The sequence below is a fragment of the Pezoporus occidentalis genome, unplaced genomic scaffold (genome assembly GCF_034315485.1).
Source record: "Pezoporus occidentalis ecotype Australia unplaced genomic scaffold, CSIRO_AGI_Poc_V1 ctg1772, whole genome shotgun sequence".
NCBI lineage: Eukaryota > Metazoa > Chordata > Aves > Psittaciformes > Psittacidae > Pezoporus > Pezoporus occidentalis.
Genome location: NW_026913610.1, coordinates 1 through 9,750, shown reverse-complemented (window position 1 = coordinate 9,750; position 9,750 = coordinate 1). Strand labels below are relative to the sequence as shown.

The following is a 9,750-nucleotide window of genomic DNA, read 5'->3' as shown; positions in this document are numbered from 1 at the left end:
ACAAAGCCATGGGCTGAGCCAGACTCCCTCCGGGTGACCTCTTGCACCACAAGTCCACCTTTTGAGAGACATTTCTCTTTCCTAACTTTTAGTCTGAACCTTCCAAGCTGCACTTTGCAGAGGTTTCCTTCTCTTCCTGCTAGCAAGAAAAACTACATCATCTCTGAAGCCACATTTCACCTAGTTGTAGGCTGCTACTATAGTGTCAATTCAGCAGGTGAAGTGAATATCATTCAGCAAGCGGATGTAAAGGGGACTTCTAGAAGAATGAGTTATGCCATCAGTATAGAGAACTAAGCACCATGGGAGATCAGTGGGAAAAGGCAATGGTCTGGATTGAGAACTTCTTAGCAAGAGCCAAAAGGAAAGGTGGTGTCCTTGGGTGCAAGGTACCCCATGCTCTGGGGACAGGGTACCTCATCTGGGAGAGCTTCCTGCCCTTAGCACCCTCTCCACTGCACAAACCCCACACTCTGCCCACACTCACAAGTGTCTCACAGAGGCTTTGCACACCTCACTGCAGGAGGTTCCTGCATTCCCCAGGCTCAGGGATGGATCCTGCATTCCAGGCAAGTTTGGGTAGGGCAGGAGAGGGAGACAGGAAGGTGGGCTCATGGGGCATGATGAGCAGCGTTCAGGCACCCCCAGCAGTGGGCATTCCCCATGTGCCATGTGGAGGCATGTTCCCATGAGGGAAAGTTCTCAGATAGCCTGGGCAGGGAGTGGGGGGAAAGTGCAGCCCAGCCCTGGGGAGGGTGCATTCAGGCAGCTCTCTTGGGGTCTGGCACTGGAGGTGGCTGCTGGCCATGCTCTGCTGCCTACAGCCCTTTGCTTCTCCCCGTGAGAGCTCTCTGATCTGCCCTTTGAAACCATGCTCCCCTGCTTTCAGCACAGGACAGGTGTTTGTGGGGGTTCTTAAGATCACTTTGTGTGTGAAGGCATCATATACAAGTGGTGTAAGCACAGGGCAAATGGGAAAGGACTGATGGACGCTGCAGCCCTCCTTGCTCTGCACTAAGCTACAAGGAGCTGAGAACTTCTCCCTGTTTCAATATTGTTCTGACTTTCTGTCATATAAAGAATGTTTTATAGCACCCTCCTCCCAAAAAAAAAAAACAAAAACCACCTCAGCAGTGTTATGCCAGTAAATAAATAACACAGTCCAAATGACTCTAAGGCCATGCTGATCCTCCATTGTGCAGCCCAGACTCACTTGAGTCATGAGTACAAGTAGTGAACTTTACAATGAAGTTGGATTTCATCTGTCATCCCTTGTGAACATCAGAGTTGGACAAAGCACTGCTTCAGAGCAAAGCTGACTCCCATCCAACCTGGCCTTGAACACTGCCAGGGATGGGGCAGACACAGCTTCTCTGGGCACCCTGTGCCAGTGTCCCACCACTCTCAAAAGGAGCAACTTCATCTGAATGTCCAAGCTAAATCTCCCTTTTTTCATCTTAAAGCCATTCCCCCTTGTCCTGCCACTGCACAGCCTCATAAAAAGCCCCTCTCCAGATTTTTTGTAGGCCCTGCTTAGACACGGGAAGGTTGCTAAGATGTCTCCCGGGAACCTTCTTTTCTCCAGGCTGAAGACCAACATCTCTCAGCCTGTTTCCATTGGAGACGTGCTCCAGCCCTTAGAGCATCTTTGTGACTCTTCATAAGCCCATCATTGTAGGATCAGAGTGAACAGAGGTTGGAAGGGACCCCAGGATGTCTCAAGTCAAACCCACCAGGAACAGGGTCAGAGCAAGTGGTTCAAGGCTTGATTCTAGCTGAGCTGGAAATCCCCAAGGCCAGAGACTGCACAGCCTCTCTGGGTGACCTGATGCAGCACTTGCCTGAGCCTATGGGAACAAGGTTTCCTTCTGTCCTGCCTGAACCTCTCCTCTGTCACTATCCCCCACTTCCTTTTGTCCTTCCACCAGGCACCACGGTGAGGAGCCTGGCTCTGTATTCTCCATGTCCTCCTTGCCGCTACAGGCAGCCAGTCCGCAACAGCCTTCCCTTCCCAAGATCTCAGGTCCCCATCAGCCTTCCCTTCTCCAGGCTGGACAAGCCCAGCTCCCCCAGACTCTCCCCACAGGCACCGTGATCGAGTCCCTGCCTGTCCTGAGGGCCCATTGATAAACCCACACCTGTTTGCCAATAGCAATCCTGAACTGGGGATCTGAAACCTGGATGGAGGATTCCAGATCATCCCTCCCCTTGTTCTCCTGCCGTACTCCTGCTCATACAGCCCCCGATGCTGCTGTCCTCCCTTGCTGCCAGGGCACACGCTGCCTCCTGTCCAGCTCCTGCCCACCCAGACCTTTCCCATGGGCTGTTCTCAGCCAGGCAGCCCCAGCCTGTGCCATTGCAGGGGAGTTCCCTGCAGGGACCCCTGTGTCCCCTGCTCTCCTGCCCAAGAAACCCTGAGAGCTCTGCAGCCCCCCCATGCCTTCCCATCGCCCCACACCAGCACAACAGCCCCATTCAATGGGCTCCCCAAGAGCTCTTCCTGCTGCAGGCACAGAGCAGCCATCCCAGAGCTGGAGCAGCCAGAAAGCTGCTTTCATTCCCCTTCACTCCTGTCATGTGAGGACATATCACAGAGAAGAAGTTGCTGCAGGACCATTTATTTCCCTTAAATACAATCAGAGACCAGAGTGACACAAAGTCTGTGGGTCACACAACACGAGTGGCAACTTAATTAGGAGGAGATGAAAACTGACATTTCTATGAAGACAACATCATCACAAATTGAAATAGGAAAACAAATGCAAAGCAGGAAAGACGGACATGGCCTGTCATGACCTACACTGGAAGCCCTTTGCAGGGTAAAGCAAGCAGCGTGTATCTGCTGAAACACATCTGGTCACCAGCTTCCTCACAGCATCCTTGAGCTCCTGGTTCCTCAGGCTGTAGATGAGGGGGTTCACTGCTGGAGGCACCACCGAGTACAGCACTGACACCACCAGATCCAGGGATGGGGAGGAGATGGAGGGGGGTTTCAGGTAGGCAAATGTGCCAGTGCTGAGAAGCAGGGAAAGCACAGCCAGGTGAGGGAGGCACGTGGAAAAGGCTTTGTGGCGTCCCTGCTCAGAGGGCATCCTCAGTACGGCCCTGAAGATCTGCACATAGGACCCCACAATGAAAACAAAACAGCCAACAGCAATCAGGATGCCAACCACAAGAAACCCAGCTTCCCTGAGGTAGGAGTGTGAGCAGGAGAGCTTGAGGATCTGGGGGATTTCACAGAAGAACTGCTCCACAGCATTGCCTCGGCACAGGGGCAGTGAAAATGTATTGGCTGTGTGCAGCAGAGCAGTGAGAAAGCCACTGCCCCAGGCAGCTGCTGCCATGTGGACACAAGCTCTGCTGCCCAGGAGGGTCTCATAGTGCAGGGGCTTGCAGATGGCCACGTAGCGGTCGTAGGACATGGCAGTGAGGAGAAAACACTCTGCTGAAATGAATAAGAGAAAGAAAAAGAGCTGTGCAGCACAACCTGTGTAGGAGATGGTCCTGCTGTCCCAGAGGGAATTGGCCATGGATTTGGGGACAGTGGTGGAGATGCAGCCCAGGTCCAGCAGGGAGAGGTTGAGGAGGAAGAAGTACATGGGGGTGTGGAGGCGCTGGTCGCAGGCTGTGCTGGTGATGATGAGGCCATTACCCAGGAGCGCAGCCAGGGAGATGCCCAGGAAGAGCCAGAAGTGGCAGAGCTGCAGCTCCCGCCTGTGTGCGAATGGCAGGAGGAGGAACTGGGTGATGGAGCTGCCGTTGGACATCTGCTGCCTCTGGGCATGGGGCACCGTCAGAGGAGAAAAAGGCAGTGACTCCCATCCAATCCAGCCTTGAACACTGCCAGGGATGGGGCAGCCACAGCTTCTCTGGGCACCCTGTGCCAGTGTCCCACCACCCTCAAAGGGAAGAACTTCCTCCTAAAGTCAAGCTAAATCTCCTTTTTTTTCAGCTTAAAGACATTCCCCTTCTCCTGTCATGGCAATAACTTGTAATATGGGCGGGCTCCAGCAGCAGGGTGGGACGGACGTGGCCGTGGACTTGTACCTGTACGCTGCTCTCCCCCGTCCTGGCCCTCATCCTCGCCTCCATCTTCGAGAGGCTGTGGGGAGCCGAGGGGGAGTGGCCCAGTTAGCCGGCAGCTGCCGAACTGGCCCGGGAGAGGGGCCCCGCGGAGCAAGCAGCGGTGGGAGCGGGGCTGGAGGCCGGCAGGCAGCAGCTGCTGGTGGGGGATGTCAGGGCTGTCGAGGGGCAGAAGGAGGTGGCTGCATAGAAGCTGGAGAAGGCGGTGGAGGAGCCAGATGGCTGTATATATGTAAGAGCAATGGCATATTGAAAATGTAGAATCTGAGCACGACGTGAAGGGTATGCAATAAGGGCTGGATACTGGTTTAGCAGTAGCAGTCATATTTCTCCTTCTTAGTAGCTGGTTCAGCGTTGTGTTTTGACTTTCGGCCTGGGAACAGAGCTGATAACACCAATGTTTTTAGTTTTTGCAAAGTCATGTTTCCTCTAACCAAGGACTTTGTGAGCCTCATGCTCTGCCAGGGAGGAGGGGAAGCCATGAGGAAGCAGAGACAGGACACCTGACCCAAACTGACCAAAGAGTTATACCTGTGTTATTAAACTGTTCTTATCTCAGCCCATGGGAGTTGCATTCTTTTCGGTTCTCCTCTCTGTCCCGCTGGGAGTAGGGGGAGGTCAAGAAGGCGGGAAGTGAGTGAACGAGCTGCCTGACTGGTTTTAAATCACGACACTTGCCTTGCCTAGCCTTGCCTGACTTGGCCTGGACTGGCCTTGCTTTGACGTGCCTTACTTTCATTGCCTTGCCTTGTAATGCCTTGCCTTGTATTGCCTTGCTGTCCATTGCCTGGACTTGCCTGGCCTTGCCTTGTCTTTTCTGGCCTTGCCTGGCATTGCCTTGCCTTGCCTGGCCTTGCCTTGCTTTGCCATGCCTTGCATTGCCTTGCCTTGCCTGGCCTGGACTCCCCTAGCCTGGCCTTGCCTGGCCTTGCCTTGTCTTTCCTTGCCTCTCATTGCCTGGTCTTGCCTTGCATTATCTTGCCTGGCCTTTCCTGGCATGGCTTGGCCTGCCCTTGCTTTGCCTTGCATTGAATTGCCTTGCCGTACCTTGCATTGCCTTGACTGTCCTGGCCTAGCCTGGCCTTGCCCTGCTTGACGTGGCCTGTCCTGGCCTTGCAGGGCTTTCCTTGCCTTGCTTTGCTTTGACCTTCCTGGTCTGGCCTGGCCTGGCCTTGCCTTGCCTTGCCTTGCCTTACCATGCCTGGCCTTGCCAGGCATTGCCTTGCCTTGCCTTGCCTTCTCTTGCCTCGCCTTGCCTTGCGTCTCCTCGCCATGCCTTTCCTTCCCTTGCCATGCCTTGCCTTGCCTTGCCTTTTCTTGCCTTCCCTTGAATTGACTTCCCTTGCCTTACCTTCCCTTGTCTTGCCATGCCTTGCTATGATTTTCCTTCCCTTGCCATTCCTTGTCTTGCTTTGCCTTGCTATGCCTTGCTTTGCTTTGTCTTGCCTGGCCTTCACTTGCCTTGTCTTGCCTGGCCTTCCCTTGCCTTGCCACGCCTTGCCGTGCCTTTAATTCCCTTGCCATGCCATGTCTTGCCTTCCCTTTTCTTACCTTGCCTTCCCTCGCCTTGCCATGTCTTGCAATGACTTTCCTTCCCTTGCCATGCCATGCCTTGCCTTGCCTTCACATTGCCTTGCCTTGCCTAGCCTCGCCATGCCTTTCCTTCCCTTGCTTTTTCTTGACTTGCCTCGCCTTGCCTCGATTTGCCTTGACTTGCCTAGCCTCGCCTTGCCTCGCCTTGCCTTGCCTCACTATGTCTTTATTTCTGTTGCCCTGCCTTGCCTCGCCTTGCCTCGACTCACCATGAATTTCCTTCCCTTGCCTTGCCATGCCTTGGCTTGCATTGCCTCGCCTCGCGTCGCCTCATGTCGCCTCACCTCGTGATGACTTTCCTTCCCTTGCCATGCTTTGCCTTGCCTTGCCTTCCATTGCCTCGCATCGCATCGCTTCGGGATGCCATTCCTTCCTTTGCCATGCCTGCCTTTCCTTGCCTTGACTTGTCTTGCCGTGTATTCCCTTGCCTTGCCATGCCTTGCCATGCCTTTCCTTCCCTTGCCATGCTTTTCCTTCCCTTGCCATGCCTTGCCTTGCCTCACCTTGCCTGGCCTTGCCTGGCTTTGCCTTGCCTTGCCTTGCCTGGCCTGGCCTGGCCTGTCATGGCCTTGCCTGTCCTTGCCCTGCCTTGCCTAACCTTGAGCTGCATTGCCTTGACTTGCCTTGCCTTACCTTCAGTTTCCTTGCCTTGTCTTGCCTTGCCAATTCTTGCCTTGCCTTGACTTGCCTTCCCTAGCCTTGCATTGCCTTCCCTTGATTTGCCTTCCTTTATCTTGCATTGCCTTGCCTTGCCTGGCCTTGCTTGACACAGATCTCTTGCTGTGTCATGTGCACTTGCCAGTTACTGAGGAAAGCATCCATGGGCTGGGAAAGGAAACAGCTCAGGAGGGAATTTTTAGTTAGTTGCTGATCTTCCTGGTAAATCCTGTAGGGCTCTAGCATCTTGTTCCATATTTTCCGTGGTCACTGGAAAAAAAGTATTTCATTTTGTACTTCCCTGTGTTCCAGGAGAAACAGCAACAAGGGCCTCCCCTTGTGCCACAGCTTGTGACACTGGGCAAGACGTGACAAGAAAAACAGCTGGGCTGGTACTTGTGGAGAAGCCTGTGGCCTGTAGAGCTTCATCAGGGACAAGGACAGGTTTCTGTGTAAGCACTGACTCAGTTCAGCCCAGATGTGCTGTAGTGAAGAGCAGCACCCCTCGCTGCCCTGTGCGGAGTCGGGGCTGGGGTGCGTGCTCCCCACCCTTCTCTCCTGCCTCCTTTGTCTGCAGTGAAACAGAAACTGTGTTCTCTGAAGAAATTCTTTCCGGTGAGGGTGGTGAGACACTGGAATGTGTTTCCCAGAGAAATCCCGCGTGCCTCTTGTGAAACTGTTTAGGATTTAGGGAATGACTGATCAACCTGAAAGAGCTCCTGGGATGAGCAGGGAGTATCCAACTTTCCTGATCTCTGTGCGCTGCTCCCACCTTTGCCAGGCAACCAGAGCTCCTGGTGCAGCCAGGGAGCAGCCAGCAGCCAACTACCCACCTCTTGCCACTGTGCCAACAAACAGAGTAGTGCTGAATTCTAGTTATAAATTCAGGGTGATGTTTGGTTGCTTAACTCAATTGTTAAGAATTTCTTAAATTGGTTTAAGTACAATTCTATATATGGACAGGTTTCTGCATCAACATAACTTGTTCAGCTGATTTCTATGATCTAATGTATAGCAGAATGTTTAACAACAAACTGAATAGGATATAAATTAGTGAAATTATGGGAGGATGTAAAATTCAACTTTAAAGCCCCAGTTGCTGTTGGTGACCATCCAAGCAGGGTATCCCACCAGAGATGTTCTCATGCCCAGTGTGTGGACTTCCCAGAGATAGGTTAATGGTTGGACTCAATGTTCTCAAAGGGCCATTTTCAAATTAATGGATTGATTTTAGGAAACAAAGATTTTTAGCCTTAAATCTTTGTATCATCAGGCTGTTTCCCATGGTGTTTCCCTGGAGCCCCAGGGAGCCCTGGAAGGAGCCCAGGGGGGCAGAGGCAGAGCCACCTTGGGCTGGGCCTCTGCTGCTGAGCTGGGACCGAGGGGAGACCTGCGAGACACAGGGAGCTTAAAGGCACTTGGCAGTGGAGGATGCTGAGGAGGAGGAACCTTCTGAAGGAGAAACCTTCCCTGCCCTGTCTGTGGTAAGGCACTGGGTGCAGGGCAATGCAGCTGCAGTTTCTCTCTGTGTAGATAAGGAGGAGGATGTGCTGCAGAGCAGGGCTTCCCCCCGCACCATGCAGGGGCAGGACAAGGCAGGTCCCTTGTCCCGGGGCTGGCTGCAGGGTGTGAATGTGGGTGTGCAGGCAGGGGTGCCCAGCGCTGCCCTTGCAGCAGGGTCCCTGCAGCCCAAAGGCTGTGTGCAGGGGCAGGGATTCTGCTGCCTGCCAGGGTCAGCACTCGGCCTGCCCGGGATCTCCTCATGGAGCTCGGGGGAGCTGAGGGGAAGGGAACAGCCCCTGGCAGGGAAGGGAAGTGTTGGGTGGGTGACGCTGCTCCAATCTGCCGTCACTCTGAGCACTTCTTCAGAGGGTCCTTCTGAAAGACACTGAGGCATCATTTACCTGATAGGGAAGGATCCTGAGCTTTGATGGCTTTCCCTCTTGGAGGGCAGGTTGGGCAGTGGGAGCTGGGAATTTACTTCTCTGCTTTGGGGGAGGCACCGAGAGTCTTGTGAGGGCTTGTGTGAGCTGCTCCTGAGCCCCTGCACAGGCAGGGGTGTGCAGGGCAGAGCTGAGCACACAGCCCATGGCATGGGCTCTGGGAGCACTGAGAGGGAGCAGAGCTGGGCACAGAGCAGCAGCTCCTGGCAGGGACAGCTCCAGGCAGCAGAGATATGGATGGGCAGGGAGTGCGGGGAAAGTGCAGCCCAGCCCTGGGGAGGGTGCGTTCAGGCAGCTCTCTTGGGGTCTGGCACTGGAGGTGGCTGCTGGCCGTGCTCTGCTGCCCACAGCCCTTTGCTTCTCAGCATGAGAGCTCTGTGGACTGTCCTTTGAAACCGTTCTCCCCTGGTCTCAGCACAGGACAGATATTTCTTGGGCATTTAAGATCAGTGTGTGTGAAGGCATCTTAGAGGCAGTGCAAGTGTAAGCACAGGGCAAATGGGAAAGCAGTGATGGACACTGAAGCTCTCTAGGCTATGTACTGAGCTGCAAGGAACTGAGGCTTTTTGCCTGATGCAATGCTCTTCTGATTGTATGTATGAAGAAAGCCCAGCAATATAATGCCATCACTGGAGATGACACTGAGCGTCTCCTGTCCTATAATGTGCTCAGTCGTGTGTAAACTGAACTTCTGTATCTGACATCCCTCCTGTCCTAACCTCTCACTGCCTTTTTCTCCTCTGACGGTGCCCCATGCCCAGAGGCAGCAGATGTCCAACGGCAGCTCCATCACCCAGTTCCTCCTCCTGCCATTCGCACACACGCGGGAGCTGCAGCTCTGCCACTTCTGGCTCTTCCTGGGCATCTCCCTGGCTGCGCTCCTGGGCAACGGCCTCATCATCACCAGCACAGCCTGCGACCAGCGCCTCCACACCCCCATGTACTTCTTCCTCCTCAACCTCTCCCTGCTGGACCTGGGCTGCATCTCCACCACTGTCCCCAAATCCATGGCGATTTCCCTCTGGGACACCAGGGCCATCTCCTACACAGGCTGTGCTGCACAGCTCTTTTTTGTTCTCTTTTTCATTTCAGCAGAGTATTTTCTCCTCACTGCCATGTCCTACGACCGCTACGTGGCCATCTGCAAGCCCCTGCACTATGGGACCCTCCTGGGCAGCAGAGCTTGTGTCCACATGGCAGCAGCTGCCTGGGGCAGTGGCTTTCTCACTGCTCTGCTGCACACAGCCAATACATTTTCACTGCCCCTGTGCCGAGGCAATGCTGTGGAGCAGTTCTTCTGTGAAATCCCCCAGATCCTCAAGCTCTCACACTCCTACCTCAGGGAAGTTGGGCTTCTTGTGGTTGGTGTCCTGATTGCTGTTGGCACTCCTACCTCAGGGAAGTTGGGCTTCTTGTGGTTGGTGTCCTGATTGCTGTTGGCTGTTTTGTTTTCATTGTGGGGTCCTATGTTCAG

At 54.1% G+C, this 9,750-nt stretch overlaps 2 protein-coding genes across 2 annotated transcripts; one reads left to right on the top strand and one right to left on the bottom strand.

Moving 5' to 3' along the window:
• Positions 1-2,602: 2,602 nt before the first annotated feature.
• Positions 2,603-3,810, bottom strand: LOC134161651 (olfactory receptor 14C36-like). Its single transcript, XM_062614692.1, has one exon. The coding sequence runs from the start codon at positions 3,765-3,767 to the stop codon at positions 2,790-2,792; it is 978 nt and encodes a 325-aa protein (XP_062470676.1). The 5' UTR covers positions 3,768-3,810; the 3' UTR covers positions 2,603-2,789.
• Positions 3,811-9,009: 5,199 nt separating this feature from the next.
• LOC134161650 (olfactory receptor 14A16-like) lies at positions 9,010-9,693 on the top strand (the record flags this gene model as incomplete). Its single annotated transcript, XM_062614691.1, has 1 exon — positions 9,010-9,693. A coding segment is annotated over exon 1 (647 nt), but the record flags the coding sequence as incomplete, so codon positions are not given.
• Between the last annotated feature and the right edge of the window lie 57 nt (positions 9,694-9,750).